The sequence below is a fragment of the Chionomys nivalis genome, chromosome 5 (genome assembly GCF_950005125.1).
Source record: "Chionomys nivalis chromosome 5, mChiNiv1.1, whole genome shotgun sequence".
Lineage (NCBI taxonomy): Eukaryota > Metazoa > Chordata > Mammalia > Rodentia > Cricetidae > Chionomys > Chionomys nivalis.
In genome coordinates, this window is record NC_080090.1 from 21752119 (window position 1) to 21780075 (window position 27957).

Consider the following 27957-nt stretch of genomic DNA (forward strand, 5'->3'; position numbering starts at 1 on the left):
CTACCCTGTTGCTCAGGCTGTCTCTGTCTGTCTGCCAGGGTCTCCAGCTGCCCCAGACAGGCAGTGTGGTCTTGAGATCCTCCTGGTGACCTTTTCAGCCTAGGTCCCCTCAGCCACTCTGCCCCAAGATGGGTCGTGGGGTGAGTATCCCCAAAGATCAGGGTGAAGAAGACAATGGAGAAAGGGTGGGGTGGGAATGGGATGTGGAGGGAGGGTGAGGGAGGCTGGCTGAGTGGGATAGTTTGAACTTGGAACGAGTCGCCCAGCTGCACATGCCTGTGGATTCCACAGCGCTAGCCCAAGTACTATCCCCCGTTCTGCAGCCACCTTGTCCTCCTCCTCTCCCACAACTAGCCCAGAAGCCACCCAAGTGCCCTCCTAGTTCTCCCCGCACTCCATCCCCTCATCTCTTCTGCCAACATCCCTCCTGTCTCACCACGGTTCCTGGCTTCCCAGCCGAAGGGACATTCGGCTCCATTAGTTCTCTCCCGCCCTTGTTACCCACTGAAAATATCTATTCCTCTGAGGTCCTAGCCGGAGAGGACAGGGGGCCAGCCTGGGGTTGCAAAGCAGCTGTGGAACACCCCACTCCCAGGGCCACCAGGCAGCTCACTACACCAGCTCCAAGAGCCCTGCGTGCCAGAGTCAGCTGGGACGGAGAGCAGGAATCTATCCCCAACCCTCACCCCAGCACCCCTCCAGATGTCCCCAGCAACACTGTCCTCTGCTCCAGGCCACAGTCTTTGGGGACCTTTCCAAAGGCTGGTGAGAACTGCCCCTGACCACGGCATCCTGGAGCAGTGGATGGATTTGCCAATGAAAAGATTAATAGTCATGTCTGGGCGAGCAAGGACAAGGCTTCCAGTTCTTGGAAATGAAATTCCCATATGAAGGAAAGTGACCCAATCCCTTTCCATACCGTGTTGGGCCGCCTTCCTTTTGCGGAATGCTGGCAAAAGAGGGCACGGAGGGAAAGGGCTTGGCAAGGCATTGCAAAATGCCAGGGAGACAGTGCCATGGGGTGCTGTGGGCCAATTTCTGGGCCCAACGAGGAGTCAGGCAAGGACGTGTTATTGCTCTAAGCTGAACAGCTGGAAACACTCTGAGCCTGGACGCCAGGGTTCCAGAGTTAGGGTGGGATTGGAAATAGAAGAGTACCGTGCAAGTGTGTGTGTGTGTGTGTGTGTGTGTGTGTGAACATGTGTATATGTGTCCACAACCTCACACCCCTGTGTTCCCAGGAAGCTGGTAGTACTGTGCACATCTATGAGTGAACCCGCACTATGCTTCAGCAGGTGAATTTGCAAATGAACAGCCTTTGGGCATTCAGGGGCACAGATGGAGGCAGGGCGAGGGCTGTGAGCCCACCCTTAGGAGCTATCTATGGGGCAATACGTTTCCCTGAGGAAGTGGTCACAGTCGTGGGAAGACTTTCTGTCCTGGGACCTTCAGGAATATCTCGCTATAGAAAGAAAAGGTCCAGCTGAGGTGCAGAACCTCTGAGAAGTCAGGGCCAAGGAGAGCTCTACCTCCATCTAAGAGAAAAGAAGATAGGATGTCCCCCACCCCCGCTCTTCCTTAGAGCAAGGACCTAGCTCACGTAGTTCTTTCTAATTGAAAAGCAATTTGATCTTGAATTCCCCATTCTGAATCCCCCTCATCCCCACCAGCACCTTTGCTGGGTCCATAACCTCTGGCACCCCTAACCTAGTGGCTGTGAGTGTTTGAAAAGCTGGGTTAAGTCTGGGAGCTTAAGGTTGGGAGCTCAGAGTCCTACCTACCAGGGAAGAGCTGCAGAAAACAAGCTCCCGCTCTCCACACTCAACTCTGGGGTCCGCTTCTTCACCTCCACCCCAGTCCATCACTGTGTGGCTGTGAAGGGCAGTGTGGGAGCTGAGGGAAGAAATCACTCTGGTGGGAGGGAGCCAAGCCTCCTCCAGAAGCTGAGGTGGGGGTGGGGGGAGCGCTGGCTGATTTCCAGCTACCCCACTCCGTCCCAGACTCTGGCTTTCTCAGAAAGAACTCTCTGTTCTCCTTCAGCATTCAAGACCCAAAGAGAGGGACTTGTGCTGGGGGAGGGAGGGAAGAGCAGAGAAGGAAAGGGGGGGTCCCCGCTTCCTCTTTCTTTCTTCCCTGGGCAGCCACTGGCCCCAGATCTCCGCAGGCTCCTGGCTGAGGAGCCTGAGATCCTTGCCAGGACAGGAGGAGGGGGAGGGCAGTGTGTCCCAAGCTTCACACTTATGGGAGAACAGGGTGGGAGCAGAGGAAAAGAAGGTACCCCATTAGCTCAGCCACAATCAACATACCAACATGCAAGAGCCAGAATATTTTTTTTCCACCAGAAGCATTTGTTTATTTGTTTGAGATAGACTCTCACTATGTAGCCCAGGCTGGACTCAAACTTTTGATCCTCTTGCTTCTGCCTCCTGATTTGTGGGAATACAGATGTGAATGCCATCCCTCCCAGCTCCAGAAGCGGGCATTTGATCCTCATTTTCATGCATTTTCTTTGACACCAAGCGTGCAGAGAGTTCTCTGGGCTCTGCTCCTCGGCCTCCAGCACAAACCTCAGCCATCCTTGAGGTCCCCAAGGATCTCACCGATGTCTGTCCAGATTGTTTTCTTACATTCGGACCTTTTGTGGGTTCCCATCCTTTACTCGGCCCTGCCTGCCTCAACAAAGAGGCCAAAGCATTTCAATCCAATTAAGAAAAGCCTCTTATATCGCCTGGGAAAGGGCAGGTATTTCTGAGTCCTTCTCTACCTTGCCGATGGCCACTTCAGTCTCCCTAGGATGCTTGGCCTTCAGAAGATCAAGACCAGACTGAATCCGTAGGTATTTCGGATAGAGAACAGAGCATGGTGTGATGGTCTAAATGGGGCATGTCTGAGCAATGCAGGCTCCAAGAGCACATCTCCTAGGTCCCTGAATCATGGAACAAGTGCCCATAATCTTGCATTGGAAGGCCCCCTTCCCTTCATTGTTCCTTATTTCACTGGGCAGAATTCTATTACTCAGGGTGCTAAGTGCACTGGACCTCTCTAACTCTGGATAGAATACGTTACCATGGAGCACTGAGGATCTAGGGTGGCACAGCCACGTGCTAGAGAAACAGGAGGTCCACACTGATATACATCCGCCTAAATCCATAGAACATACACTGTCGGCCTGTCAGCTGTGGCCATTGGGAGGTAGTGATGAGACAATGTCCCTCTCCAACAATGTGAGATGCTGATAGGGAGGGAGGCTACCCATGTGGAGGGGTAGAAGGTCCCTGAGTGCATCCTCCACTCTCCACTAACCTTCGCAGTCAGCTAAAAAGTTGCAAAAAAAAAAAAAAAAAGAAAGAAAGAAAGAAAGAAAGAAAGAAAGAAAGAAAAGAAGGAAGGAAAGAAAGAAAAGAAAGGGAAAGGAAAACACCCCCATCCCCCAAATGCATAATCTTGAAAGACAAAACAAACAAAAGCCACACAGGCTATTATTTCTACCAGGTACCCACTCTTTATGGGAAATGCCAGTCATAACCATGGGATAGAAAAACCACTTCTAAAAACTTAGTGTGGCCTTCAGGGTCCACAGAAAAGCCAGAAGGATGAGCAGAAATTTAGCCACGCCCTGTGTCCCAATGGAGGGCCATGGAGGGAGATAATGGTATTTTTCACACTACCCATAACCCCCAGGCCTTTCCTAGTCCTCACCTAGCCCATTCCTCCAAGGCTGCCTCTATCTAAATGAAGAATCCCCACCTTCTCCCTCAAGAAGCTCCTTTGAGACCCTGAAAGTCTGCAGCAGCCCTGAAGAGAAGGGCAATTGGGGACCTCACAAGATCACTATTAAAACACCCAGCTGACCTGAGCAGAATCTTTCTTTACTCCCCTATACTTATCTTGGCAAAGGGACCCAATTGTGCTTTGGGTTTCAAGTTCTGTGATTTGTCTCTGTCCGGTTCCAGGCAAGCCTGCCAGCAGGCTGGTGAGTGCTCCCAGCATACCCTGGACTCCCACTTTATAGACATACTTGAACCTGTCACCATTAGCTTCTCTCAGTCCATTATCCCTGTCCATTCCATTCCCACCACCAAGCTTGCTTCTCTTGCCTTCCCAGGACTCTTTATCTACTCAGAATTCCTCTCTAAACTAGGCAAAGGCATCCCTCCAGGATACCCTACCCATCTGTCAACACAATGCCTGTCCACTCCCAGAATTCTCTCAAATCACCTTGGATGGTGTTTTTCAAAATGCATGTTTTCTTTTTTATCTGGCAGAATCCCACATCACATAGTAAACAGATAAAAGCTCAAATGCGGGGGTCCTCACAGCTCTGCCTGAGCTCTTCCATCTCCTGCTCCCCTCTCTGCTACCACCCTGCTTCCAGTGCTGGGACATCCTCGAAAGCAGGTGGGAACGGGCTCCAGCCAGTCTCCCTGATCATCCCTGCCCTCCCTTTCTTTTGTAGGCAGGGCGTGAGTACTCGCCTGCTGCCACCACTGCGGAGAATGGGGGTGGCAAGAAGAAACAGAAAGAGAAGGAGCTGGATGAGCTGAAGAAGGAGGTTGCCATGGTAAGGACCATGATGCTCTCAGCAGGGCCATGGAGGAGCAGCTCTGTGCTGACAGCCACACCCCAGCAGTCATGGGCATCCAAAGAAGCTTTGTACATAGACCCTTGTTCCTCACTTAATCCCGTGCCCCAGTGTGTGTTCAGCCTCCTCTCCCAAAGTGTCCGCATTTCCCTTTCCCCAGGATGACCACAAGCTGTCCTTGGATGAACTGGGCAGAAAATACCAAGTGGATCTGTCCAAGGTGAGTGGAGCCACGAGAGAGAGGTGAGCTTCAGGTGCGAGAGACTCCAAACTAGAACACAATGCTCCTTGCAGATGAGAGGAGCAGCCCAGAGATGAGAGACTTACCTAAGATCATGGGCACAGTCAGTGGCACAGTCTGAAACGGACTTTGGACCCCCGCTTCCCCCTCTTTGCCTGTGTATCCGGAAGCTAGAATTCCTGAGGACCCAGGGTTCAGATTCTGGCAAGGCTCTGTGCTCTGCCTCCAGCAACTGCTCTCAGAGATGATGGACGTGGACCAGTAAAGTGACTCATCCCTGTTATGATAGTACTTGCTGACATCCACTACGTCAGTGGCTCTGTAATAAGACGCAGCGTGGACATTTCTTTAATCCTCATCCTAGCTCTGTCAGGCATGGTTAGCTTGTTTATGAAAGCAAGGAGAATCAGAAAGTGACTTGCTGAATTTGTACCCAGGCCCACGCTCCTCCCTTAATCCTGTGCCCCGAAGAGTGCTCGGCCTTCTCTCCTCCTTCCCCAGGATGACTGCCACCTGTCCTCGGATGAGCTAGGTTATATAAATAAACACAGGCCACCGTCAGATTGCCAAGCCCATCATTTAAAAATATTTTAAATTGTTCCTCTAAGCTGGGTGCATGGGCACACATCTGTAACCCCAGCTACTCAGGAGACTGAGGCAGGGAAGATTGCAAGTTCAAGGCTAGAGAGAACAGCTTGGAGTCCCTGTCTCAAAATCAAAGAGAGCTATGCATGTGGTTCAGTGACAGAATGCTGTGTAGCTTGTGTGATGCCCTAAATTCAACCTTAGTTTAATATTTTTTATCCAAATGCTATGGTGGTCAACTGTAGTCTTAGGTACTTAGGAGACAAGAGCAGAAAGAACACTTGGGCCCAACAGTTCAAGACTATCCTAGGGCTGGAGGGATGGCTCAGTGGTTAAGAGCCCTGGCTGCTCTTCCAGAGGTCCTGAGTTCAATTCCCAGCACCCACATGGTGGCTCACAGCCATCTGTAATGAGATCTGGTGCCCTCTTCTGGCCTGCAGGCATACATGGAGGCAGAATGTAGTATACAAAAAAAAAAAAAAAAAAAAAAAAAAAGACTATCCTAGACAAAATATTGAAAGTCAGGCTCAAATAAATGAAAACACAGCCACAAGTTCAAGACCAGCTTGGGCTATAAAGTCACTTCCAAACCATACCTTGTCTTAAAAAAAAATTAACAGTACCCCTGGCCCATTGTGTCTCTTCCTAAACTGCTTTGCTCCTATTCATTGATGTTACTTTATTTCCTGTGACATTTTCTATTCTCCGAAACCCATGTGTATTTATTACCGTGCAGGTTTCCTCTTTAGATTGTGGGTGGGGCTTTGTTGACAGTGCCTGTCTCTAGATCCTTCCCATTGCTGGGCGTGTAGTTGGAGCTCAACGTTCACATGTAAGGTAGACGAATGAATGACACGAAGGTCAGGAACAAGAGGGTTTTGCTCGAAGTTGGTAGCAAAAGAATCTAAAAACAAAAACCATACACACAGAACTCCAGTGCGATATAGTAAGGACCATTCTAGAATCAAGCACGGTGGGGCTGCCTGGATCTAGAAAGAGGCCTCTGATCTAGCCTGGGGCCTCAAGAATAGCTAGGCTTTCTTAGGAAAGTGATAAGTGGTTGCCAAAGTCACATGACACTAAGGGTCCACGCTGCGGGGCTGTCCCTGGAGCCCTGGCGAAAGGAAGGATCTGCAGAAAGAAAGGAGGGTGGTGAGAGGAGGAATCTTTCCGGTGTGCTTATGCATGTTGTTCCAACAAAAACACGTTTCAACCCAAGAGTAACAGAAGGTGGACCACAGCGAGAGTCCTTTGTAGCTTTCAAGGCCCAAGTCTCATTCACAGACCCCAGTTTCTCTGTGTGGTCCCTCCTGATGATCCTACCCCTTCCAACCACAGCAGATTTTTTTCTCTCTCCAGCTAGACATTATTCTGCACGATGCTGAGAGATGTGGTGGGGGTAAGGTTTGTTCCCTTGTTTCACTCCTGTATCTTTTCTTACTCTCTAGGGCCTCACCAACCAGCGAGCTCAGGACATTCTGGCTCGGGATGGACCCAACGCCCTCACACCACCCCCCACAACTCCTGAGTGGGTCAAGTTCTGTCGTCAGCTTTTCGGGGGCTTTTCTATCCTTCTGTGGATCGGGGCCCTCCTCTGCTTCCTAGCCTATGGTATCCTGGCCGCCATGGAGGACGAGCCATCTAATGATAATGTGAGCCATGCACCCAACCCCTGGACCAGTTGACTAGCCCTTGACTCTGCCTTCTGACTCTAAACCCCAGATAAGGCGAAGGGGTAAGGGTTGGGGAACAAGATCACAGTCCCAGTACCTCAGGCTGAAGAGAGCCTGTGGGGCACCCCCAACACATTCAGCCAGTGATGAGAGAGAGATCCTCAATACTCCAGTCCACTAAAAGGAGCTGGTCTGAACGCCCGGGACTTCACTCCTAGAAAGGCCTCAGCCATGTGAACTCACATCTTTGCTCCTTCCGTGCTAGGGGTGTGGGTTAGAAAGCTGTGGGGAGGGAGGCTGGAGAGAAAGACTCACTGTCTTTCTCACACCTGGGCTCAGGTGAAGGCTGGGGATCCCACACAGTATGACTCTGAGCGGCCATCCCAAGTGACAGCCACCCCAGGTGAGGAATGTTAAGTGTGTGAAACTCTTTCTCCTTACAGTTATACCTAGGTATCGTGCTAGCCGCTGTAGTCATCGTCACCGGCTGCTTCTCCTACTACCAGGAAGCCAAGAGCTCCAAGATCATGGACTCCTTCAAGAACATGGTGCCCCAGGTAGATGGCCAGGATGGTTCCTCCAGCTTGGGGCATAAGGTTTCTGAGAGGACTCATCTCTCGGTAGTCTTGTGGTCTGAAATAGAAGAAAGATGGTCAGAAAATACCCTTTTCAGCTCTCCACACCAGAGCCAAGTTTTGCTGCTGAAGGTGTGGGGGGTTCTTCTCCTCCTCTGGAGAGAGAGCAAGCAATTGGAGCACAAAGGTGGAAACGAACCTCTCACGAGGTGCTTTTGGCTTTTCTACAGCAAGCCCTGGTCATCCGAGAGGGGGAGAAGATGCAGATCAATGCGGAGGAGGTGGTGGTAGGAGACCTGGTAGAAGTGAAGGGTGGGGACCGTGTCCCTGCTGACCTCCGGATCATCTCTTCCCACGGCTGCAAGGTGAGGGGTCACCAGGAGCAAGTGGCTGAGTCTGTGCAGAGTCAAGAGAGGCCCTCTGGAAAGTTGAACAGAAACTCAATTGCAAATGTCAAGGCTTCCTCTCAGCCTCCCAGCTCAATCTCCTTCCAGTATAGGATGGCTACAGCTATTTCTGCGTATCTGTGTTAGGAATGCTTTATGCCCTGGGATTTCTTTGATATAGGCATTTTATAGCTATTGTATATAGAATACCATTTATGTGACAGAAACCTTACATACTCTATTCAGTTTCACTCTGAAAGATTCCAGACCAGCCTGGACTACAGAGAGCCCCGAATAATAGATAGATAGATAGATAGATAGATAGATAGATAGATAGATAGATAGATAGATAGATAGATAGATAGATGATAGATAGATAGATGATAGATAGATAGATAGATAGATAGATAGATAGAGATAGATAGATAGATAGATAGATAGATAGATAGATAGATAGATAGATAGATAGATAGATAGATAGATAATTTTAAGGAAATAAAGATGAAGGAGCTGGGTCTTCACATCCATAACCTTAGCACTCTGCAGGTGGAGGGTAGAAGCAAGAGGATGGAGAATTCAAAGTCAGCCCGGCCTGGCTACCTAGAGAGAGGTCTGGAAAAAGATGACACTGTGATGAAGGCTGCTGATTGTTGCCGCCTGATCAACCCCAGGAGGTGGCAATGTCACAGACTGCCTTGGCGGTGGTGCTCCTGGAGCTGCGCAATGCAAGGATCCTGTTCACATTCCCCACTTTATTGGTGAACAAATGAAGGCCTCGTAGGTTAAGTAAATAACCCAAAGGCACGTAAAAGTCAGGAAGAGCCGGTCTTCCCAAGCACAGCAGGAGCAATAGTTGAGTAATGCCATAGATATGTGATGAGGTCCAGCGCAATTCCGTCCCTCTTGTCATGAAGATTGAGGGGGGTTGGATCTGGCTCAGGAGACAACTGTGTGCACACAGTGCTGCTGCTGCTGCTGCCAATTTGATGACTGCACCCCCTTTTCTCCTCAGGTGGATAACTCATCCCTAACAGGGGAGTCAGAGCCCCAGACCCGTTCCCCTGAGTTTACCCATGAGAACCCACTGGAGACCCGCAATATCTGTTTCTTCTCTACCAACTGTGTGGAAGGTGAGAAGCTAACCTCCCAAGAATGCTCCTCATCCCAGCAGTGGAGGGAAGGGGCCTGCTCCCATAGCTGTACTTATTTGGCAAAAGCTCTGCATATAAAGGGCACTGAGGAGGGAACAGAGCCCTGAACATTGCAGAAATCATCATCTCTGGAGAGCAGGGCATTGGCCAAGGGCAGACTGCCTCAATTGGAAGTCACCTCTCCCCAAGAAGCTCTCTGTTCATTCCCAGACTGAAAGCCTCCCACAAAACTTTCAGATAGTGGGTCAAGATGCTCCCCCCCCAAGCCTTGACTCTTAGGAGGGTGGGGAGTCAGGTGATGTCTTCTAGGTCTATGATTCTGGACCAATTGCTTCCATCCTCTGCTCTTCATTAGAAACCGGAGGCTCACTCTGGGTCAGGAGAACTTTCTGGTGAAAATCAGGTTCTCCTTCAGGTTGTATCATCCATCTAGGCCATAATGAGGAGAAAATTCTTGTAACGTGCAGTCTGCCCTGGCTTTTCCGTCTCAATTCTGGGTTCTAGCGATGAGCACTGGTGGTGAATGAGAGCTCTGGGAGCTGTTACCACATAAGAATAGGAATCTAAGGACAACTGCATCCCTGCAGCCCATACTCTACGGTCAAGCTGGAGAGCTCATCCAAGACTGACTCTGGGAAGGTCCAGGAGCAGGAGATGGTAGCAGAGAGGCTTCCTAGCCCACAGACCTCTCAGACAGGGATAAAGAATGGCTTCTTGCATCCCAGCTCCGTGCCTTTCCTTCCCTGATATTCTTTCTCCTCCATTTATTGGTTCTTTGGGCTTGGTTCCTTCCTTCAGAGAAATGGAATTACAATAAAAAATCACTACACATTAAATTTCCTAAATTTTTAATGTCCTGAGGTTCTGACTTATCATACATTTCCCATAACTGAATGTATTTGAAAGGTCAGATAAGGTGTTCTGACTGCTTATTCAGCAGCTAGAAGAGAGGAGAGGAAACGGATGGAGGGCGCATGTGTTGCATGCCTGCTATGTGACAGGCACTTGCCAAAGTGCTTCACACAGTTATCCCATTTGACTACTGACTCCTAGGTAGGAGTCCAAACAGGCATTCAAACACAGATTTGGCTGACTTCAACATGCATGCTCTCCCTACAGTACCACACTTCCTTTCCCAAAGACCAAAGACCCCTGTTATGTCATACATGGTGAACGATTGAGTAAATGACTTCCCTTTACAGAGATTCATACCCAACACTGAGTGTGTGTGTAAGTGAGCACACTCATGCCACAGTACCCATAAGGAAGATTTGCAGGACTTGGTTCTTGCCTTCCATCACGTGGGTTCCTGAGACTCAACTCAGACCATCAGAATTCGTGGGTGGTGCCCTTACACACTGAACTGTCTTGCTGGCCCAAGAAAATATTAAGTCCAAACCTTCCCCCAAAATCAATAAGTACTTTACTTCTGTTTATAATACACTTTTGAAAAATATCTAGTCCAAGATTGATTCGCTGAAATGTTGCAGGCATTTTAAATTTCATTTATTGAATCTCTTCAATTTGAACTTTAGTATTACTTGCAAGATGTCTTCTCAGGCCTGAACACAAAAGAAGAGAATTTGCGACTGTATTAAATCTGAGATTGGTGATCTATGCCGGGAGGGTAAACCCAGTTTACTGAAAGTAGCCTCCGGGGTTAGAGTCTTTGGCTTATTTACTCGGTGATGGTTTTGTTTCCTTAGCAAATGTGATGAGACTTCATCATTGGCAAGCCCACAACACTCACCGTCTGTCTTTTCCTCTACTGCAGGCACTGCCAGGGGCATTGTGATTGCCACAGGTGACCGGACAGTGATGGGCCGCATAGCCACTCTCGCCTCTGGCCTGGAGGTCGGGCAGACACCCATCGCCATGGAGATCGAGCACTTCATCCAGCTGATCACAGGAGTGGCAGTGTTCCTGGGGGTCTCTTTCTTCGTGCTGTCTCTCATCCTGGGCTACAGCTGGCTGGAGGCAGTTATCTTCCTCATCGGGATCATCGTAGCCAACGTGCCCGAGGGGCTTTTGGCCACTGTTACTGTGAGTGGATCAGGCTGAATTACTACCAATGCCAACCACTGTCCTCGTCCTTCTCCCCCTTTGATACAAACACAGTCGCTTATTGCTTCTCAGCAATGTTCTTCCCGTCAAGTCCCTGCGGTCACATAGCCGGCGCTGTACACAGAAACGGTTTAATGCGTGCCTTGGAGTTATAAGTTGAAAAATTTGGGGTTGAGCTGTATCTGAGCATTCAATTTCTCTTTGGGGGCTTGCGATGGTCATGTTTCTCACCATCTGCGAGCTCGTCTCCCACTGCAGTCTGGGCTCCATCCTGTCTCACTTGCTGTAAAGACTCTTTCAAAGGTCACCGGTGACTAACTAGCAAAGCAAGTGACATTTCCCAGCTCTCATCCTTAACTCTGCTGCTGAAATGGATACTTCTGTCCACCCTCTTGCACTCCGCCCTTCATTAGCTCCCGTGACTTGTCACTGTCCTGGTTCTCTTGTCCTGTGTCCTCACAGAAACTCAATGGCGGATGAGCCCCAGACTCCGCTCTCCTCTTTGTTGCTCTCATTTTCTCCCACAGCTTCTGCTGTCCCTTCCGTGTAGTCAGTTCTCCATCTTTGTGCCTGCTCCGAGTCAGATGTGTTCAGCTCTCTGCTGGGCGTTTCCCACAGACATACCTAGGAACCAGTTCAACATGCCTAATGGCCAACGGTCATTATTTACTGCTAGGCCCCACCCAGTCTTATCTGTGAGTAGGATTAAGAAAAGAGGAATACAGCTTCAGGATAGAAAAAGGTCATGAACACCTGTCACTCTAGACTTGGATTGATTATTTATTTCAAGGCAGGGTTTCTTTGTTTAACAGCTCTGGCTGTCCTGGAACTAGCTCTATAGACCAGGCTGGCCTCGAACTCACAGAGATCCACCTGCCTCTTCTTCCCAAATGCTGGGATTAAAGGCGTGTGCCACTACTGCCTGGCGTCTTGAACCATTTTATACTTCTTTTCACTTATTAGGTGTGCCTGACCCTGACCGCCAAGCGCATGGCCCGCAAGAACTGTCTGGTGAAGAACCTGGAGGCGGTGGAGACGCTGGGCTCCACGTCCACCATCTGCTCGGACAAGACGGGCACCCTCACCCAGAACCGCATGACCGTGGCCCATATGTGGTTTGACAACCAGATCCATGAGGCTGACACCACTGAGGATCAGTCTGGTGATTTGGTTCTCCAGAAAGGGGGAAGGGGAGTGGCTGGTGCCGAGGGCCCTGGCAGAAGCAAGAGATAAGGGGTGAAAATGCTCCAACATTTTCACCAAATGGGGACCAAGCTTCTTTCTCCCTTGTTTCTCCCCAGGGGCCACATTTGACAAACGGTCCCCCACGTGGACAGCCCTGTCTCGGATAGCTGGTCTCTGCAATCGTGCTGTCTTCAAGGCTGGGCAGGAGAACATCTCTGTGTCTAAGGTAGGGGTCAGCCAGTGAGTGCCGGCACGGTGTTAGGGGACCATCTCCAAAGGCCCCTTGTTGATGCCCAGCTTTCCCTCTCACATTGAGTTAGTGACCTCAACTGATGCCGTCTCTCCCATCCTCCACTCCTTCCCCTCCCCCACTGTGACACTGAATTCTATTTTCTTCTGGCAGCGGGACACAGCTGGTGATGCCTCTGAGTCAGCTCTGCTCAAATGCATTGAGTTGTCCTGTGGCTCAGTGAGGAAGATGAGGGACAGGAACCCTAAGGTGGCAGAGATCCCCTTCAACTCGACCAACAAATATCAGGTCTGGCTGGGCTGCTGGGTGGAACAGAGAAAGAAAGAGGGACCAAAATGGGGAGAGTGAGTGACCGGAGACTCAACAGAAAGAAGGGATGGGAGTATCTGAGGGCTGTGCTCCCACCCCTGCTTCACGCCCAGGACACATGGAGTAGCTGCCTGTGTGCTTGCCATCCATCATCCTCTGACGGGCAGACCTTTCTACACGCAACCTGTCACGGTCTCCTCTTTTCTCCCCACCCACCAACCACATAGCTAAAGCACACTTTTGTGATTCCCTTACTGTATCCCTCAGTATTTAGGTGTCTGTTAAGGCCAAGAATAATCTTGGTTCTACTCTGCAGGCACCATAGAGGTAACCCTGGGTCATTGGGGGATAGGGGGTGCTAATAAAAGCCATGCAACCCCTAGCACAATGCCTGCCCTAACTGATCTTAGTAACTTCTTGTTGAATCAATCACCATTCTGTGGAAGTGACTCTCAGATTTTAAGACTTGGGATGATATGCAAACACCTTCCACGCATAGTTTCTCCTTTGTTGACACTCTCTGATGATTAGAGTTATGTTATTAAGGAAAGCTTCCATCTTGGAAGCTGCTCCCTATCAGACCCTGTGCTAAGCCACCAAGTGAGTACGGTCGCCCTCTGTGACTGTCTTTCCCCTCTCCAGCTGTCCATCCATGAGCGAGAAGACAGCCCCCAGAGTCACGTGCTGGTGATGAAAGGGGCCCCAGAGCGCATCCTGGATCGATGCTCCACCATCCTGGTCCAGGGCAAGGAGATTCCTCTGGACAAGGAGATGCAGGATGCCTTTCAAAACGCCTACATGGAGCTGGGAGGACTCGGGGAGCGTGTGCTAGGTGAGGGAGCCAAAACGGGAGCAGGGCAGAGAAGGGGGCTCCTGAGCCTCGCTAGCATCTCTAGCATGATGAGCCCTGGAGGCAACCCGGCAGCCACTCTGCTGCTCTCACTCCTCCCTCCTGCTCCTCCTCAGGCTTCTGTCAGCTGAACCTGCCTTCCGGGAAGTTCCCTCGGGGCTTCAAGTTCGACACGGATGAACTGAACTTCCCCACAGAGAAACTCTGTTTCGTGGGGCTTATGTCCATGATTGACCCGCCCAGGGCAGCTGTGCCAGATGCTGTGGGCAAGTGCCGAAGCGCAGGCATCAAGGTACCGATGACCTCCTTCCTGCCCACTCCCACCTCTGGCCACCTACCAGAGGTCAAGGGACCGCAGCAGCTGCTGTCCTGAGGAGACGTAGGCTCCTGGTGGCCTTCTTCCCTCCGACCCAGAGAAGCTGTCCATCTGCCTAATGAGAGCTCTTGCTTCTTCCTTTTGTTCATGCCTATCTATCGCCTAGCCCAGCTCCCTGTCCCACCTCATGTGCACCCCTCCCTCCTCATCCTAAGCACCAGCTGGCACTCCCATCATGGATACTTGGTTATCTGAGTGCCCAGTTGCCTCAGTCTACCCATTCGGAACGGGGACTAGAAAGCTCTTGTCTGCCTCAACAAGCTCACCTATCACTCCATATTCTCCCCAGTCATCCATGACTCCACACTGAGTCTTTGTCCAACTACAACCTCTTCTCACTAAATACGCTCTCTTATTTATCTGGCTTGTTCTTCATTCAGCAAATATATATTGCTTATCAACTGTGCATTGGGCAGTGTGCATGGTGCCAAGTTATTTAATGAACCAACCAACTGACCATCCATCCAGGAACTCAGTTTTCTATTTCCAAGACAGGTCCTTGACATCTTCTTTCTCTGTCATCAATTCTGATGCCATCATTATTTCTTCTTCTTCTTCTTCTTCTTCTTCTTCTTCTTCTTCTTCTTCTTCTTCTTCTTCTTCTTCTTCTTCTTCTTCCTCCTCCTCCTCCTCCTCCTCCTCCTCTTCCTCCTCTTTCTCCTCCTCCTCCTTCCTCCTCTTTCTCCTCTTCCTCCTCCTCCTCCTCTCCTCCTCCCCCTCCTCCTTCTTTTTTTTAACAATGCAACACAACCTGCTCCCCGAGAGCCAAGTCTTTGTTTCCCACTGGGAATACAAAGATGAATAGAAACTGGGCCTGGCTTCCACATCTCAAGATCTCTCTGGGGGGAGGGGAGCTGATGCTTCTAAACATATCATAGTCTTAAGAGTTGAGGTCATTGAGTAATCTATTGGTCAGATGCCCTAAGGATAAGTTATTTTAATGTTTTAGATGCATCAGATACTACTTTAAGCACTGAGCATGGCGGCCTTCTAGGCAACCACAAGCATCTTCCCTGTTACAGAGAGAGAAACTGAGGCACAAGCAGCAAGCCCAAGACCACATAGCTAGTAATTTGTGAAGTCAGAATTGGAAACAAGGCAGTCTATTTCTTAACCACCACACCAGAAGACTTGGTGCTGTGGATGTGTGTTAGTTTTGACTGCAGTAACCACCCAGCATGGAAAATAGGCATTATTACCCTCATTGTAATACACAAACACTCAGAAACTCAGAGTAGGTAAATAGTTTCCCCAAAATAGAACAGTCGGTAAGAGGCGAACTGAGATTATGAAGCACAGTTGGCTTGTCTGGAAGCCGCACTCCGTCTTTCTGCCCAGTCAGGTGCCTCTCGGCATGATGAGAAATCGCACAGAGGCTGGGCAAGGACTCTATGGAAAATTAACTGGGAGCTGTTAATTCTGCCTCTGAGAACTAGACAGGGTTTAACAGAAGGGATGATATTTGACCTGGGCCTTGAAGGCTGCCGAGGATTCAGTAGGCTCTAAAGGAAGGAGAGGCATGGCTAGATGAGGGAACAGTACGTACCCGGACGTGCCGACACTATCAGGAGGTGGAGGTGTACGGGTCAGTGAGGGAGAGATGATGAAAGAACACTGGGGATTGGGACTGATACATTGGGTCAAGGCCAATTGGAAAGATTTCCTTTAAATGCCAGACTCGAGCTCTATCCCGTGTGCCACAGAAGACCACAACTGTCACAGATACAGCTTTAAGGCTGCCTAGAGGAGGAGGGATGAGATGTGGGGATAAGCTAAAGTCAAGAACAGGGAGACAGATTAAAATGTGCACAATAGTCAAGCGAGGGGTGAGGATCTGGACAAGACAGAGAAAAAGGGAGTGAGGACACATAGTTGCATTCGAGAAGCATTTGGAGAACTTGGTGAGCAAGCTGGGCATGGGGTGGGAAGATAAGGGAGAGAACAGGACCCAGTGAATAGTCTGTCTAAGAGGAGAGGAGCTGGAGGCGGTGCAGGGCGTGCAGGTAGCGGTGCAGTATGGACCTTCCGTTTAAAGCATCTGTGAGAAACACACAGGGAGAGAGAGAGAAAATCTGGGGACAGTTGGAATAAAGTTCGAGTTCAAGAAAGATGGTCAGGACTTCAGATTTAAATCTCATTAGCACATGCGTACAAACTAAAGGCTTACCTAAATATTTATCATGTTCAGGAAGCAATAGGTCAATACGCAAGTAGTCAGGGAAAGGATGAAGAATGAAACCTTAGGTTCACCAACATTTCTGAGGAAGAGGAGAAAGAGAAGCCAGTGGGGTGGGTAGGACACAGCTAACGTTTATTGAGTGTCTACATAATGCCAGCCTGGACTGATGTAGATCACCCCCTCCATTGTGCTGACATAGAAAATTGACTTGTCTAAGGTCCAACCGTTGGCGAAGGTCAATGTTTAAACTTAGTTCCTGTCCAAAGGCAGCACCTACTCCACTCTGCTAGGCTCCATTCTGCCATCCCGAGGAAGCTTGAAAGAACATGCCGCCAGGTAGGGGTACAGCTCTGGCAGAAATGAAGGAGGCACAGAAGCCAAGGGAGTGAGGGGTCTCAACGCCTGAGGGAGTCAAGGACAGCAAGGTTTGCCGAGACACTTGTTTTCAATAGGAGGCATGTTGCGGGTAGTTTAGGTTAATAATGGGGGTGGGAGAGAAGGCAGCGGGGGCCTGAAGAGGTGTCTTGCCTCAGTTCTGTGGGATGTCTCCCACAAGCCCACATATGTCAATCTGTCCTCATCCAGCTTTGATCACTTTATGCTGATAATAGCCTCTTCCCAGGCCTCCTTCCTTCCCACCCCACTCCATGCATTCTGCAACAGCAAAGAACATTAATTATCCCCACTAAGGCAAGAAACGCTTCTCCCCATACCATGCAGGGCTGTTGGAAGCCGACGGACATGACAGCAGCTGAACACTGTCTCCATCTTTTTTTTTCTTATTTATTTTTCCATTCAAAAATTTACACTTGGGAGGCAGAGGCAGGCGGATCTCTGTGAGTTCGAGACCAGCCTGGTCTACAAGAGCTAGTTCCAGGACAGGCTCCAAAACCACAGAGAAACCCTGTCTCGAAAAAAAACCAAAAAAAAAAAAAAAAAAATGTACACTTCCTCCCCTCCTCCCATTCCCCTCCCACCCCCATTTCTCTCCTCCCTCCCCCTCCCTCCTTAAGAGAGGGCAGGGAACCCTGCCCTATGGGAAGTCCAAGGCCCTCCCCCCTACATCCAGGCCTAGGAAGCTTTGCATCCAAATAGACTAGGGTCCCAAAAAGCCAGTACAGGCAGTAGAAACAAGTCACAGTGCCTTTATCAATGGCTTCTCAGTCAGCCCCCATTTTCAGCCACATTCAGAGAGTCCAGTTTGATAGCAAGCTCATTCAGCCCCAGTCCAGCTGGATTTGGTGAGCTCCCATTAGATCAGACACACTGTCTCAGTGGGTGGACCAACCCCTCACGGTCCAGACTTCCTTGCTCATCTTCTCCCTCCTTCTGCTCTTCAACTGGACCTTGGGAGCTCAGTCCGTTGCTCTGATGAGGGTGTCTGTCTCCATCTCCATCCGTCACCAGACAAAGATTCTATGGTGATATTCGAGATAATCATCAGTGTGATAGTGGAGCAAGGCCAGTTCAGGCACCCTCTACTCTGCTGCCCAAGGACCTAGCTAGGGACATCCCTGTGGACACCTGGGATCCCCTCTAGAGCCAAGTCTCTTGCCAACCCTAAAATGGTTCCCTTAATGTAGATATCTTCTTCCCTGTTCCTATATCTGCCCTTCCTCCATCTTCACCCTCCCACTCCCCCAAGCTCTCTCCAGTCTTTCCTTTCACCCTTCTCTTTCCCCCTCTCCCCTTCACTGTCTCCATCTTAGCCCTACTCTATCCAACTGCACTCTTGCCATGATCACTTGAGACACAGGGAGAGTCAAACCTTTGTTCAGGGTCCCTGTGACCTTGAAGAAATCTTGAGTGCTCACAAAACTTTGGTCTCCTTAAGTGTATTCGAAGGGAGCTGTTGGAGTTTGGAGAGTGGCCCAGCAGTTAGGAGCGCTCATTGGCTGCTCTTTCAGAGAACTCACATGGCAGGTCACAACAATTCAGGGTATTAGATGCCCTCTTCTGGTCTCCAAAGGTGCCAGACACATATTTGGTACACAGACATACATGCAGACTAAACACCCACACGCATAAAATAAAAAAAAAGAGGGGGCAGAGGAGGAGAAGAAGGAGGAACTGTTAAAAAGTGTACCCATCCAGTTCTGATGGCTTCTTTTCCCATACAGCCAAACTCCTAACGAAATTTCCCAGATAACCCAGGCATGGGAATGTATGCCCATAATCCCAACACTTGACAGGCACAGGCAAGAGGATCCTGTGGGTCTGAAGTCAGCTTGGGCTACATACCTAAAGATCTTGTCCCAGAGAGGTAGAGGAGACACAAAGAGAGAAAGACAGAGACAGAGACAGAGACAGAAGACAGACAGAGAAAGAGACAGAAACGGGGGTTAGCGAGAACACACAGACTCTCCTCTGCCAAGGGACCCTCATTACCTGTTAATCTGCTGCAGATGTTTTTGGCTGTTTAAATGGACTCTCTCTGACCCTCTGAACCCTGAACCCAACACAGTTTGTCACTGTCTCTTACCCTTACCACCAAATATTTGTGTACACACACCCACATCACACAGACACACACCACACACACACACCACCATGGCACACACCACACACACACACATACACACACCATACACACACACATACACACACACCTCCTCTCTTCTGGCTGGGATTCACCAACCTCAGACAGATAGTAGTCTAATTTTACATGGTTTAAGGAAAAGAATAGGAGGGGAAGCTGGACACTTTCTTTTTCTGTCTTCTTCCTATCAGGTGATCATGGTCACTGGGGACCACCCTATCACAGCCAAGGCCATCGCCAAAGGTGTGGGCATTATATCAGAGGGTAACGAGACTGTGGAGGACATTGCAGCCCGGCTCAACATTCCTGTGAGCCAAGTCAATCCCAGGTAAGGGCTTTACAAAGACCCTGTCCCTAGCCAACACATCCTCTCCCAGAGGCTGTCAGGGTTCCTTGGGAATATCTGGAAAGCATCTCTGGAACCCTTAGACTAAAATCTTTCCTTTGCCTGTCCAATGGCCATTCCAACCAACAACTTTGTGTCCAGCCTGTACCAGTGATGAGCTGTGTAACCTTGGAAACATCTTACAGTCTTGAACTTCCATTTTCTCAGTTATGGAATTGAGATGCTGTCCATACTGCAGGGTTGCTATAGGGATGGAATATGCCTATCAAATAGCCCTCATGCTTTTGAGGTACCACACGGGAAGGATGTAGCGTTGCCTTCTCTGAGAGAAATAGTGGAACTCAGTGTCATAGAAGAGGGCATGAAAGCAATAACGGAGCCCCACCTCACAGGGGAACTAAGACACACAGGGCAGGGAGGGGCGGCAGGACAGGGGTGAGTGTGGATGGTCAGTTCTTACTGCTTCTACCCTCCAGAGAAGCCAAAGCATGTGTAGTGCACGGGTCAGACCTGAAAGACATGACATCAGAGCAGCTGGACGAGATCCTCAGGGACCACACGGAGATCGTATTTGCCCGGACCTCCCCTCAGCAGAAGCTCATCATTGTGGAAGGATGTCAGAGGCAGGTGAGCAAGACAGCAAGAGGCAGAGACAGGGCAAAGTCAGGGGCCAGACAGGCAAGGACTTTGTCCTCAAGCACCTTTGTGTCCTCCCGGCAGGGAGCCATTGTGGCAGTGACTGGTGATGGGGTGAACGACTCCCCCGCGCTGAAGAAGGCTGACATCGGCATTGCCATGGGCATCTCTGGCTCTGATGTCTCTAAGCAGGCCGCGGACATGATTCTTCTCGATGACAACTTTGCCTCCATCGTGACAGGCGTGGAGGAGGGTGAGGAAGCAGGGTGGGCTGTGTGACATCCAGGATGTCTGAAGCCAGACCTTTTGCTTCCTCTGATTTTCACACTAAGATTCCACGCTGCTTCAGCTTTAAACCTTCCTCTTAGAAAAATGAGCAGCCAGCCACACCTCAGGGGTGAGGGCGGGGGAGAGTTCCTCTAACCTCCCTGATGCCCTCAGAACCTCCCCACAGGCCGCCTGATCTTCGACAACTTGAAGAAGTCTATCGCGTACACCCTGACCAGCAACATCCCTGAGATCACCCCCTTCCTGCTCTTCATCATTGCCAACATCCCACTGCCCCTGGGCACCGTGACCATCCTCTGCATTGACCTGGGCACAGACATGGTGAGGCCAGGGGGTGGAGCACAATCCGACCAGGCAATCACAGGGAACAGGGGTGGAGTGAACAGCGGACAAAGGAGCTGCGCCAGGGCATTAGACCAGACCCTGAGCAGTAGACAGTAGATGATAAACACAGGCCTGGGGAAAACAGGAAGTTTCTCCCCACCACTCTATAGTACCAGGGATTGAACCCAGGACTCACGCATGCTCTCCACCCCCAAACTATCACCCTAGTGATGACAGGATCTTAAATACCGCTGTGTTGAATTCTGTTGATTCTTCACTGAGCAGTTGCTGCTCTAGATACAGGTCTCTTCAGATGCCTCCTCCCGCCCGCGTCCTCTGTACACAGGTTCCCGCCATCTCATTAGCATACGAAGCAGCTGAGAGTGACATCATGAAACGGCAGCCGCGAAACTCCCAGACGGACAAGCTGGTGAACGAGAGGCTCATCAGCATGGCTTATGGACAGATTGGTGCGCCCAGCCAGGGGCTTGGGAGGGTGTCCCCAAAAGCTTCGTCCCATGCCTGAAAGAGATGAGTGACATTTCAAGAAAGAGTCTAGCTCCCTGAGAGACAGAGACTTCCATCTCTGTCCCCAAGGGGTGGCCTTTTGCTGGCTCTTTCTCTGCCCAGGTCCCACCTTCTGTTTACAACCTCTTCCAGGCATGATCCAGGCTCTGGGTGGCTTCTTCACCTACTTTGTGATACTGGCAGAGAATGGTTTCCTACCATCACGGCTGCTGGGTATCCGCCTTGACTGGGATGACCGGACTACCAATGACCTGGAGGATAGCTATGGGCAAGAGTGGGTGAGTGGGGCTGTGTAAGTGTGATGCCAATGAGATGGGGTGGGGCTGAAGGCCTGGCAGATCTGGCCGGGAGCAAGCTAGGGGCAGAAGATGGGTTAAGTGCCGAGCTTAGCAACTGCCTAAAGCATGCTGTTTGCTGGTACTATCTATCCCTGCCACTGACATTTGACCTCTTTCCGCCTGCCTCCTCCCCAGACCTATGAGCAGCGGAAGGTGGTGGAGTTCACATGCCACACGGCCTTCTTTGCCAGCATCGTGGTTGTGCAGTGGGCTGACCTCATCATCTGCAAGACCCGCCGCAACTCAGTCTTCCAGCAGGGCATGAAGTGAGCACAGACCGCTACCAGTACCTACCACCTAGACAGTCCTCTAGACATGGTCACCAACCCATACAGGCCAGGATTCCAATGCCAGACCCCCTCAGCTCCCAGGGCTCATGTTTACTCGGAAGGTATCTGGTTGTAATAACCTAGTTACTTATCCATAGACACGCGCGTACACACACACACACACACACACACACACACACACGGACGGACGGACGGACGGACAGATGGACAGAATGGCAAGACTCTACCGAACTACACTCTATTGTCATGTTTTCCTACCTTCATGTTCGTCTTCCTTAGTGTCCTCTCACCCCTCCTTCTCGCTTCCTCTTCCAGTCCCTGTTTGGGTGGCACCTAGTCATATCCTTTGCCCGGTTCTAGACCCAGGGTCAGGTCTCCTGTTCGCCACACCAACACCTGACACTGTCCTGTGGTTCTGCATCCACCCAGGAGCATATTCAGGCCTTCCTAGAGTGTGGTACCATGAGCCGGGCCATGAATTAAGTGCCTCACTCTACTCTTCCGACAGGGCCTTCCAGGCGGGTATGACTGTACACTGTGTGGGCAAGGAGTCCTCTCCAAGGTTAGATGACAAGGTCACTCAGCTGGTCAGGGCCCTCCAGGTTGGCCTCCACCCCACACTGCAGTAGTAGCTCACTTGTCACACATCCGGCACCCCATTCCCTTGTGATTTGAACACAGATGGAGGCTGAGGAGCAAAGGGGCCACATTGGTTTCTTTCCTGTTTCCTACCATAGACAAAGGTGGCTATTCCCCCAAATAAATTTTGTCCCAAAGAAATCTAAGAGCCGGGCGGTGGTGGCGCACGCCTTTAATCCCAGCACTCGGGAGGCAGAGGCAGGCGGATCTCTGTGAGTTCGAGGCCAGCCTGGTCTACAAGAGCTAGTGCCAGGACAGGAACCAAAAGCTACGGAGAAACCCTGTCTCGAAAAATCCAAGAAAAAAAACCCCAAAAAACCAAAGAAATCTAAGAAATTAGGCATAGTTCTGTACCAGACACTTACAGGGCAGCTTATGGGTGACACAGAAAGGTGGGGACAGAACCAAACTGATGAACTCAGACCACCCATGAGGCAAATGAGAAAGAATCAACGTGACTCTGGCTAAGTACAGGGAAGAGGTATTAATACCCACAAACCACCTGGCCCAGAGGCAGCCTCGGTGTGCCTGGGCCTTGGGCAGTTAAAGGTCCTCAGAGATACTCTCAACAGTATTTCAAAAAGCCATGTGAGCCAGGCTCTTACTTGCAAGAAACTGTCAGGTTTTCTTAGGCAAACTTCAAAAAGACAGTGATGACTTCCTCTAGACTAGTTATTCTAGTTCTGCTTGGAATCCTCAAATACTTATAATAAATTCTAACGTAGTTATCACTCACTAACAAGTGTAACTTAAAAGGCAAAAATCATTTAAAATGTGGATTGTGTGGAAGAAAAGCGAAGAGCTATCCCTATATCCTTCTTAGACATCGTCTGATGTGCTATGTAACCAAAGAAAACATGTCTTTTTATGCTTATTGTATGTAGAGAAGAAGTCTGAGGCTCTAAGAAATTAGGCTCTTTTCAACTCCCCAAAGTCAGGAAATGGCTAAGCTAGCGTATACTGGACAGGTTTGACTCCAGAACCTGCTCTCAGAATATTGTTCCGTCGTGCTTTTACATTCTGATACAGCGAGTATATACTACTTCCTGTACGGTGACACAGAAGCAAACGTTGGCCGGGCTCAGTATTTTGTAAACATCCTCTTCACTCCATGTCTGTGATGTACAACCACCCGGGTCTGTAGGAGATGCTGAGAAATAGAAGATACCAATGGGCTCCACCCAGAGGAGCTTTTTAAGACTCCTTGGTGGGAAAATGATATTGTCCCAGCTCATGGGCCTAGAGCAATAACAATTATAAGCTGTCTGTGTTGACTACTACATCTCTGGTACTGAGTTACATAAGAAACAATTATTGAACGAGTTAATAGATGTATAATACACAGTAGCCAGAGGTGAACAGAACAAGCAGAAGAAAAAAATTATTTTGGTTTTTCAAGACAGGGTTTCTCTTTGTAAGTTCTAGCTGTCCTGGAACTAGCTCTTGTAGACCAGGCTGGCCTTGAACTCACAGAGATCCACCTACCTCTGCATCCCAAGTGCTGGGATTAAAAGTATACACCACCACCATCCAGCCAGAAGAAATTTTTTTCCTTTGGTTACATAAAGCATGAGAAGAGGTTTGAAGATGATAGGGATGAAGAAGCCGTCCTTGGCTCTTTTCCTTCCCTTCTGCTCCAAGGGGTGCCCCTCTGGAGCTTTCCCTCCCCACACCCTCCTCCAATGCTACCTGGCTACCTGCTTTCTTTTCTTTGCTTTTCTAGGAATAAGATCCTGATTTTTGGGCTCCTAGAAGAAACGGCTTTGGCTGCCTTCCTGTCTTACTGTCCGGGTATGGGGGTGGCCCTCCGAATGTACCCACTCAAGTAAGTGTCTCTACCGGTGGCTGAGGGATTGGTAGGAACAGAGAAATCCTGGCTCCTTTTGGGACCCAGGCTCTAATTCACTTTTGTTCTACTTTTGTGACACCGTGCCAACCTCTGAGGCCCCTGACACTTCCCTCCACTGTTTTTCAGGGTCACCTGGTGGTTCTGTGCCTTTCCCTACAGTCTCCTCATCTTCATCTACGATGAGGTCCGCAAGCTCATCCTGCGGCGGTACCCTGGGGGTAAGCCTTCCACTCTGCAGACAACTCTGGCCCTAAGGTCCCAGAAGCCCTGAGCAGGCCCACCCTGGCCTCTTCCTTTCAGAGGCTGTGTCCCACCTAGAGCAGTGGTTCCCAACCTTCCTAATGCTGCAACCCTTTAACACAGTTCCTCATGGTGTGGTGAGCCCTGACCATAAAATGATTTTTATTGTTACTTCATAACTGTAATTTTGTTACTATTATGAATCATAGTGCAGATATCTGATATACAACCCCTGTGAAAAGTTTGTTTGATCCCTAAGGGGTCGCGACACACAGGTTGAGAACCACTGCTCTAGGATCACAGACCATCAGATTAGAAGGACCCTTGGAGATCATCTAATTATCTATACATTTTGCTGATAAAAAGATGCATGTAGAGGAATTATTCCTTTAGGGTGATAAGGCAAGGAATAGAAACTGGTACCAGGACACAAGGCTCCTGATTTCCTGGCATCAACCAAGAGTTGGTTCATTTCCCCTGGAAGCATTTTTGGTCATTGGCTGGATTGAAATGGGTGACCACATGGTCCATGAATGGTGTTTGGGCTGAGAGGTCCAAGATTTTAGATGTGTGGTCTTCTAACAGATCCAGCATCTAAAACTTGGGCGTTTTTACATAAAGCCTGAGATCTGATTTCTAAAACAACAAAGTGCTGTCAGTCCTCTGGCGCAGTTCCTCGCGGCGCCATTGGTTCAGCTGCTTCCATAAACACTTGTTACCTGAATGAAATACAAGTCTCCCCAGAAGACAGGCTTGGCCCCTCCTTCTCCTTTATACAGCCCACCCACCAGGCAGCGGTTGGTCTCTTCCCTCTGGGCTATTCCCTAGACTTCTCCTTCCCTCTGATCTCAGCTATTCGAGCCCTGGGGAGTTGAACTTTTGCTTTCTTTTATGTTCCTGCCACAACCTTTATCCCATCTCTCTCACAGGCTGGGTGGAGAAGGAGACATACTACTGAGATCACTGGAGAAAGGAAGAATGGGAGAGATGGGGTGCTCTGGGGGTGTTGCTGCGGTGGTGGAGGGAAGGGATGGAAAAACTGGGGTAGTATTTTAGGGGAAGATTTGGGGGAGAAAGAAGAAGGCAACGGGATGAGCTAAGCTGGGTAAATAAACTTGAGGTGACTGCTCCACAGGTCCAACTGTGAACCCTCAGACAGTGTGTTCTGGGGTCCCCTCCCAAGATCCCTCTCGTCCCACTGTACCATGTCCCCTGCTTTCCCGAAGCACTAAGGGTTGCCCCAGTCCTCCTTGTGTCCCAGCCCTCACCTGTATTCTTCAAACAGATCACCACCCAAAGGTCAGTCCTGTCTACTCCAGAAGGAAGTCCTCTCAGACCAAATGTCTACGTCTCTGGCTTCATTCCTCTTCCCGTTCTTGTCTTCCTTAGCTTCCTTCCTGAGCCTTAAAAACAGAAAATTTTCCTTCTGGAAGTACGAGAGTCTGAGGCCAGAAGGGGAAGCTGGAAGGGGAGGTTAGGAGTGTCTCCCAGGCAAGGCCAGTCAGGAACCTAGGGAGGAGAGCTGGGCTGTCAGAGAGAGACTGGGATGTGCTGGCTGAGGGAGACAGCAAAGGAATGAAGACAGGCGGTGACCACAAGTTTGTCACCTTGAGTCTCCAGGTAGGTGGTACGGGTTCTGGCTCTGTGTCCTGCCTTTATAGACACAAGTAGATCAAATTCCCATCTCATTAGACTAGCAACGAGGGGCAAGACCAGGAGGCAGTGTGGCCACCAAGTGCCCCAATGACCCCTGGATAGTGGTCCCCTTTTTCCACAAGGCTAGAAGGCCCAGCTCTTGGGAACATCCCCTCTTTATAATAATTTCTCAAGCACCATGCTGTTCTGAGACCCCAGTTAGCTGCCAGTTTCCACCTCCCTGCTCTCCCACTACCTTCCCCTTCATGGCCATCCTGCTGAACCCACATCATTTCCAGTATTGCCTAGCTGGCCAATGGCAGGAATAATCAGCTTAGGTCATGACACTGTCAGAAATTTTAGACACGAGAGGAAAAATCTGCCTTTGACCTCTTAGATGGCAAGGCTACCACTCCCAGGCAAACGCCCACTTTCCTTGAGACAGGAAGCTAGCTTCAGGCTCCTATGGAATAGTGTTGTCTTTCCTTACTCCCTCTCAGCTAACATTTTTGCTCTGCGGACAGCTGCCCTTTCTCTAAGCCTGGCCTAGAAAGCATTGCATAGCTGGACCTAGATGAATGAGCCAAGCAAGTGAAAGACAGCAAGAAAGCCGGAAGGCCTAAGGTGGAAACATGAAGGACAAGACACGCATTAGGCCGGGCCCAAAGGCCTCCCCAGAGCCACTGTCTCATCGCAGTGAAGTTTTGTTTTATCATACATACGTTGAAATTCATAAGTCAAAGGCCTTAGGTTGGAAGTCTAAATAAGACATTATATTTATTTGGGCCTGATTAATTTGAGATCTTGACTTTGAACAAACGTTTACCACTGCACAATCAATAAAGAAATCATTTGGTCAGTAATTTAAGTGCATAAACAGTATTTAGTCTGTCCCAAAGTATGCTTTTCAGGCACTTTAGAAATCTCCCTTTAGAATCAGCAAGTGCATAGGCTAATTATCTTCAGTCCTGATATATCTGTTAAAGGAACATCTACAAGATCCTTACTGGTGACCTTCTGTAAGACTTTAGCTTGAGGCACTACATATGTACTTGAAAATAATAAAGCTGCATTTCTTTATGAGTAAAGGGAAGTGATTCCCATAGTAGATTTCTATACTTCACACTTGCCTCCTTTTCAATTGTGGTTTTGGATCTGCACTGTGGAAGGATTTGGCTTGGAAAGGGAACCGAAAGAAAGGGCAAATGTCCGGAATAGTAGGGAAATAATCTGGCCACAGGCGGTACTGTGGGGGAAGCTGAAGAGGAAGATGTTAGGTTGCAAAATAACCTAGAAGAAAAATGTAATCAGAGCTCTCTTCCTCATGGCAGCCCCACCATGAGGGACTGTCCAGAATCGGTCCAGAAGAAAGAGTACCTGTGGGTCTATGAGAAACACGGTCATTTCTGCTTTTTCCATTTCAGAACCAAATCAGCCCACTCCCAGTCTTAGAGGCATGGAGTGGGGGTGCTGTGCTAGGGCTATCACAGCCAAGTCCGCACCGATTAGCAGTCTATACTGTACTCAAAGCCATCTTTAGGGGGTACGGTGAAACTCATTCAGCCTCGAAACCTACCTGAATAGCATGCATGAGATGAGTAGGGAGTAGGGAGGAGCCCTGCGCACTGAGATGGGGAACAGTTGCAGAGATCATGGGAGACAGAGAGACACTGGCTCTTACGACCGACACTGGAATCTCAGAATAGCCATGAGAAATCAGCTCCAGCGTAAGTTCTGTACTGGCCCCTTTGTTATAACTGTCACTGTAGTAGTGGTGGTGGCAGGAGTTGTCATCCTAGCGGCTGTCACAGTGACTGTAGCTCACTCCATGCCTTTAAAATGACAGTTTTCACTGTAAATGCTAAAAATAAAACCAGATTAAAGCTTACTTTGATCTCA

General features: G+C 49.6%; 1 protein-coding gene across 1 annotated transcript; it reads left to right on the forward strand.

Moving 5' to 3' along the window:
* The first annotated feature begins 3 nt into the window (after nt 1–3).
* Nucleotides 4–27957, forward strand: Atp1a2 (ATPase Na+/K+ transporting subunit alpha 2). Its single transcript, XM_057769788.1, has 23 exons — nt 4–140; nt 4457–4561; nt 4743–4802; nt 6857–7060; nt 7525–7638; nt 7887–8021; nt 9055–9172; nt 10968–11236; nt 12221–12419; nt 12559–12668; nt 12846–12980; nt 13644–13833; nt 13968–14143; nt 19137–19273; nt 19768–19918; nt 20012–20180; nt 20382–20536; nt 20886–21009; nt 21200–21345; nt 21541–21671; nt 24058–24159; nt 24310–24401; nt 25353–27957. The coding sequence occupies exons 1-23, from the start codon at nt 129–131 to the stop codon at nt 25379–25381; spliced, it is 3063 nt and encodes a 1020-aa protein (XP_057625771.1). The 5' UTR covers nt 4–128; the 3' UTR covers nt 25382–27957.